At 50.2% G+C, this 6,707-nt stretch overlaps 1 protein-coding gene across 1 annotated transcript in view; it reads left to right on the forward strand.

The window, feature by feature from the left end:
• Auts2 (autism susceptibility candidate 2) overlaps positions 1-6,707 on the forward strand; it is an 824,367-nt gene that overhangs the window by 771,104 nt on the left and 46,556 nt on the right. The window contains exon 6 of the mRNA XM_013033172.1: positions 2,222-2,273. Coding sequence (XP_012888626.1) covers positions 2,222-2,273 — 52 coding nt within the window. The remainder of the gene's footprint in view (positions 1-2,221; positions 2,274-6,707) is intronic.

A 6,707-nucleotide genomic window follows, 5' to 3' on the forward strand; every position in this document is an offset into this window, starting at 1 on the left:
GGCTTCGCCGCGGCGCCCCGCCGCTCGCACCGAGGCCTCCCTGGCCCTGACCACCCGGTGTGAAGAGCGGGACACGAAGCCCCTTTGTGGCTGGCCGAAGCCCTTACACTCGCAGCGTCTCGGGGCGCCCCTCGGAGACGTACCCCAGACCGGCGGCGGCCCTCCCCGTCTCGGACACCGATGAAGACATGGGCCCCGCGCCTTTATGCGCGGCTTCTCCACGGCGCCCTCGCTGCTGGGCTCTGACAGTGAGGCTCGGAAGCCCGGACCAGTCTCGGGGACCCCCGAGGGCCCTCCGACAGCCCCAGGGGGGCCCCTCCCCAAGACCCGATGGCGGGACCCAGCGCCTGTCCCCCGCACAGCGCCCGCAGGTGGAGGCCGTCCGGGGCCGGCGGCTCCGGCTCTGCTCCCCGCCGAGGGCCGAGGGGGCGGGGAGGATGGCTCCCTTCCCAATTTCTTTGGGCCAATTAGACTTGTAATAGGTAATCTCAAAAATGTCAAGGGTCATTTCAGTCTGATAAAATGATTCGGACTCGGCTTGTTTGTTCCTTTTAAAAAATGTCAAATTTATTCTATGGCTCCCCCACTCCTTTTCTTTTTTTTTTTTTTTAAAGCCATGAATGTAGCAACCGATTCGAGAGAATTTCAAGCCTTTCTAAGACTTTCTCGCTGAAGAATGAAAATTCTTGAATTTCAATTCCGTTTCAATGAAATCCTCACCCTGCTAAGTTTTTAACTAGAACGTTTGCTGGCCTACAAACCTCACTTTGTATCTGGTAAAAATAACCCCTGGGGCAGAATTTTTGCCTTTCCAGCTCAGTATTTTTTATCTGCTTAACTTGTTTCTTCCTCTAATACTGTTTTTTTTTTTTTGTGTGTGTGTGTGTATGTGTTTTTTAGTGGTTCGTTTCTATGAAAACCTACTATATTTGTCTAATTTTGTTTAAGATGGCAGGAAAGCTTCCAATCTGTTCTTTATTATTGGAGCAGAAAGAGGGAACTGTCTTCCTAGGGCTGATGTTAAATTGTGCATCTGCGGGTATGGCACAGGCAGTGATTTTAGTTCCCCGGCCTTGCTCCTGCTAATCTTCTGAACCACCCTCTATAGAAAGAAGATTAGAATTGAAATGAAGGAAAAAGTAGCCACAGCAAAAATACTTTGTCTTTTGTTCTGTCACACGTGCCGAGAACTAGAACGCTTTCTTGGGATAAACCCGAGCTGTTTTGTCTCCAGCATTGTAACCCTGAGAGAAGAAGTAGAATACCTTCTTTGTCCCCCATTTCTTACGTGTCTTTCCTCCGTATTTATGGAACATTCTGTGCCTCACTTTATCAGGACCCCATCCCTGTACCCAAGAGGATACATAGCAAAAAAAAAAAAACACACATTAATAGACTCCCCCCTCACATTATTAAAGGCACGTCTGTCTCCTGCATATGAGTGCATTGTTCATTTTTCAATTTTGCAAGTCCTCAAAATATTTGCAGCTTCTGAAATGAGATAGTGTTTTCCACGTAACTCACTTCATGTTTTATTTTCCGGAACATTACTGTGTAATTTAAGCTGACTGTATAGTCTTGCTATTTAAATAGCCTTATTTCACCTTCCTGAAGCCAGAGTAATAATTAGCAGGTGTAATCTCTAGAAAATGCAAAGGAAACAAATAATGCTGGCAGCAATGCAGTCGTGGTTGGGTTTGGGGGCCGGTCGGCTTGCATCTTGTTTGAACACCAAAGTTGTTGTGGAACAGGGACTTTTGGGGTCAGAGGAATCCTTACAAAATTAATTTCTGGAACCCCTGGTTGGCACTTCAGTGAGGAAGTACTTACCGTTGAATAATAGGCATTTCTGATTTGTGGCTGGAGACTAACCATGTCTGCAAATACCATGCAGAAAATACCATTTCCAAAACCACGATCCACCGGTGAAATTGGAAAATCACTGTGTGGATGAGCTGGATTGCTTTGTGTGTCGTCTCTTCAAAATATGTTTTGCACAGATAATATGTCTAATAAGGACACATTTTTAAAAATCAAGATATTTTCCCCCCTCCAGTAAATAGCTGCACTGCAGGTCGTTGTCAGGCAGTCAGCTAGCCCCACCTATGGGTGGCTTGGTGGAATTGCTGCTTTCCCTGTTCGAATGAAGTGAACTGATTGAGCAGCCCAGACAGTATTCATAAAAGTCCTAACACCTCTCTTCCCCTCTTGTGTGTTTCAGGCATCGGATGCTAGCTCCGAGAAACTCTTCAACACTGTTCTTGTAAACAAAGGTAAGACTCTTCCTTCATTCTTAAAGTAGTGCTTTAAAAAATAGATGTGTAAATTTTGCATCTTTATCTTATCCATCCTTGCCTTGGAAGGACAAAAGAAATAACCCTAGGGTAGTCTTTTTATCCTGGAGCTACTATATTTTTTCAGTTCTAACTTAAGACAGAAGTCATACCCTTTTGTGGTATTCGGACCGAAGGTGATTTTAAGAACATACTGAATGCTCAGGTTGGTTTCCCGACGAAATCACTGCTGTCTGGCTGCAGAGGCTGGACGGGACAAGACAGACCCTGGAAAAGCCTCACTGGCTTGTTATTAATCACTAGGTGCTTGGAACTGCCCTCAGACTCGAGGTGGTTGTCAGGAGATGAGGGCCATAAACCATGCCTTACTGTGCTGCAGGCTTCCTGTACGGCTAGTAGCCGAACCAGAGGGCAGGATTTAAATATGCCCTCTCCCAGTCATGCTCTCTGAGCCTCGAACTCCAAGAGGAAGGGCTGATGACACAGCCTTGTGTTGAGGGGCAGCATCCCCTATGTTGGGGCCAGTGGGCTCCATGTGTTAGGAATATTTTCAGAGAGAGTTCCTTTGCAGCGAGGGCAGTGTTGGCTGGAGGTTTGCTTGATAGCTGGGGCTGATCCCAGCCCGTCATGGTAGGTGGGGCTGGTCAGTTGTCCGCAGTTGTCTTGGGTAGCATTTTTTTGCTAGTGGGTTGGTAAGACATTTCCCAGCAAGATTATTTCCAGCTCCCAGATGACTTTGGAATGTGACGCCAGTGCAGTTGTCAGTAGTGCGTTGGCGTGGAGCTTCCTCAAAGGGGTGGCCCGCGCCCACATGACCGCTGTGGCTCTCAGAATGACTGTCCCGTTGAGTCTCGTTTACTGCATGATAGACCTCCAAGTTTAGTACTTCATTGCATTTTTTGATACGCTGAAAGTTGGTATAACTTTCTTATCCATAATGCTAAAACCTAGTAAGGTGTATGCGTTAAATTGTGGGCACCGTGGGTAATTGCCGGCTGGTGGTTTGCTGAGGGGAGAGGATTGGTGGGTGTGGGCAATGTCTGTGAGATGGAAGAGTCACAGAAGGCTGGACTGAGGCAGGTCACAAAGGCTAGTCTCCCAACCACATGGATGAGAGTGCTTTGTCTCTGGTAGATAAACGTTGGGAGTGTGTCTCCCTTTTCTGGAATGTACCACAGAGATGAATGAGTGACTGAGGCCTGAGGAGAAGGGATAGGTAGATAGGTGGATGGACAGGTAGATGGATGGACAGATGGATGAGGGGGTGGACGGACAGATAGATAAGGGCCCTCCCCTCTGCCTCCTCCCTGTGTGTCCCTCCCCGCCCTTCCCCATTTCCACTCAAACATTTCTCCAATTCTTACTTTGTTTACTTACCGAGTGTGATTTGTGCTTGTGTTTGGCTGTGAATAGCCGCCCCCTGGTAAGGGAGCCTTTCTTGCGAGCTGCACCTCTGGGGGTGATTTAGTTGCCTTGAAAGGATTAAGGGTTCTTTGTGTAGTCTAAAATCAACATGGGCTTTTTCTAAGCGTGGCTTGGGAAACCATGCACAAATAAGCATTTTAGCTGATGGCAGATTACTCCTCTGCCCCTCATTTCCATCCCAATGGCCTTTCTGTTCTCCTCCCCTGTCTCCCTTAATGCCTTATTCTGATTCTTGTGGGGATTGTGAAGAGAGGGAGAGATCCAGGGTTTGGTGGAAATCCAGGTGCCAGAGACTAAGCCCAGTGCCCAGCACCTGTCCCAGGAGTGGGGAGGGGAGGAGAGGAGAGAGGATATCAGGGTAGGGCCAGCTTGACAGGACAGAGTTGTTAAGGGGATTAGTATTCAGACCGCTAAATATCAGGCAAACAACCTGAGGAAAGGGACTCCCTCCCTGCTCAGCCGGAACATCCACAGTGGCTTCCGGACAGGTGCAGTTTCTGTCTGTGCGCCTGTGGTTTGGGTCTGTGTGGTTTCCCGCATGGGTGGCTGACAAGGCATTCAGGCACCAAGTGCAAGCACTTCCACAAAGCAGCCGGCCTGCCCCAAAGTCATCTGTCCTCTCAGTGGCTAGGTTATTGTTGTCTCCTCCTTCTCCTTGTCCTTGTCATCTTTCCTCTTCTTCCCCAAAAGCAATAAAAAGTACTTGAAGAAAAGGTACATTTACAGCCATGTAGCAAACACTACTGGGAAGAAAACAAACCTCCAAGCCCCCACGGCGGCATGCACCACGGCCTGAGCAGCAGACAGGGGGCTGGCCCAAGCCTCTCCACCTCCAGGTGGTTATGGCTGTGCTCCTGCTGCTGCTGTGACAGCGGATTTGGCTGTAAAATGTCCCTGTGGGGGAGCGGCGCTAATCTCCGGCTGGCTTTGATACTCAGCCCTAGAGGCTGAGCCAGCAAGGGGGCTCAAGCTGTCAGCCTCTGTGGGCCCGGATTGCCCATCCCCACAGAGTCTGACAGTCTGGGGCCGACCAGCCAGCATCTCCTGGAGACAGTCCACCCAGAGGAGCAGGCTCTGCGACTCACCCAGGATTTTCTTCCGCTTTGCCTAGGTCACATAGGAGATCGCTCATTGCTCAGGAAAGAACCAAAGCATCTTTTGTTCAAGCCTTCCCCAATGTCTCTTTGCATGGGTCTGTGTGTATGCACAGGTGTGGGTGTGCACGCATGCATGCGCGCATGCATGTGCACACAGGGATGTGTGTGCACCAGCATCTGGGTCTCGACTTGAGGCCTAGCACGCTCACTCACTCTTGGTTTTTTCACTTAAAGTCAGTGTTCTACCATTGAGCCACATCTCCATTTGTGGCTTTTTGCTGCTTAATTGGAGATGTTTCTTGTTTCAAACCTCCATCTCAGATCTCAGCCTCATGAGTAGCTAGGATTACAGGCATGAGCCACTTTGCTAGGCCTGTCTTAAAGCACATTCCTCAAGCATCACATACACTCCTGCCTTTGCGCATTGTGTGCCCTGAGAACTGAGCATCTCGGGGGACAGGGGCAGCTTTGAGTGGTGGAGTCAGCCTGTGAAGGTAAAACTATAGTTCCATTGTGATCAAGGTCATGGTTGCCTTGTTTAATCCTGACGCATCTCAGTGTTTACAGGGTGTTCATGTGAGTTTTATGAATCCTTCTGTCTTTGTGTCTCAGCCATCTGCCAAAGAAAAAAATTAATTTTCCCTCTGAGTTCCCGCCCCCCCCTTGCAATGTAGGAGCAACAGGCTCTGTACCCCAGTGTCAGGAGTACGTGTGCAGGAGAGGAACTTTCTAGATTAAAAAGTTGATTGTGGCCAGAGTTCATCCCTTTCTTCCCTCCTGTTCTACGCCCAGCCTCCCTTCCACTGTGGTGTGAGGACCAGGGAATGGGTGCAGCCTAGAGGGCTTCTCCCCACTTAGATAAGGTCATCTCTTCTCAGCCTCACTCCCCCCCCCACCCCCATGGCAGCCACAGTGGAGGGGGGAAGGCAAAGGTGGCCAGCCTTGCAGGGGAGACCTGGGATGATGCCAGCTCTGGTGGATGCCCTGGATGCTGGCTTTTCGTGCCTTGGCCACCCAGGCAGGCCAGACCAGCACTGAGGGGGACACCTTGCCTGGGCCAGGCTGGTGGCATGTGGGGCACAGGAGGAGAAGAGAGAGCTTCAGACTTCTCCCTCCTGGTATGAGTGTTCCCTCCCCCTTCCCCCGGCCCCATACCTGTCCTGGAGACCCCTGGGACATCCAGTCACCAGGAAGTCCAGGTCACCTCCTTCCTCCTTCCCTGGCCTCAGCTGGGCCTGGCAGGCCTGAGGACCAAGCACACCGGGCCCCTGCTGGTTGACAGTGTGCTGTGGGCTTTAGGGGTTTAGCTTTAGCATGGGCTTGAACTCAGGGCCTCCTGCTCTTGCCTTTTCTGCTCAAAGCTAGAGCATTGCCACTTGAGTCACACCTCCACTAATGGCTTTTTGCTGGGTTACTGGAGGTAAGAGTCTCACAGACTTTTCTGCCAGGATGAGCTTTGAAATTTGATCCTCCAGATCTTAGCCTCCTGAGCAGTTAGGATGACAGGTGTGAGCCGCAGGCGCCTGGCACTGTCCCTGGTTTAATAACCAGGTGTGTCGTAGTGACGCCACTCATTTCTTAACATTTGGAACACACAGGCATCCCCAGCAAGGCCCTCTTATGCATCTTCTGAATCCCCTTCCACCTCAGCCTCTTGCATGCTGGGGTGACCAGCACGCACCTCCAGGCCTGGCTACCATTGTGCTTTAAGCAGACTTACTGGCCTGAGAAAACCCCATGTGTGGAGCATGCTGTTGGCCATGAAATAGCTTTCTTAAAAAAAAAAAAATCCCTTCCTGGGGCTGGGAAGGTGGCTCAGTGGTAGAGCGCTTGCCTTGCATGCCTGAGGCCCTGGGTTCGATTCCTCAGCACCACATAAGCAAAAAGAAAA

This window comes from Dipodomys ordii, unplaced genomic scaffold, assembly GCF_000151885.1.
Source record: "Dipodomys ordii isolate 6190 unplaced genomic scaffold, Dord_2.0 Scaffold164, whole genome shotgun sequence".
Lineage (NCBI taxonomy): Eukaryota > Metazoa > Chordata > Mammalia > Rodentia > Heteromyidae > Dipodomys > Dipodomys ordii.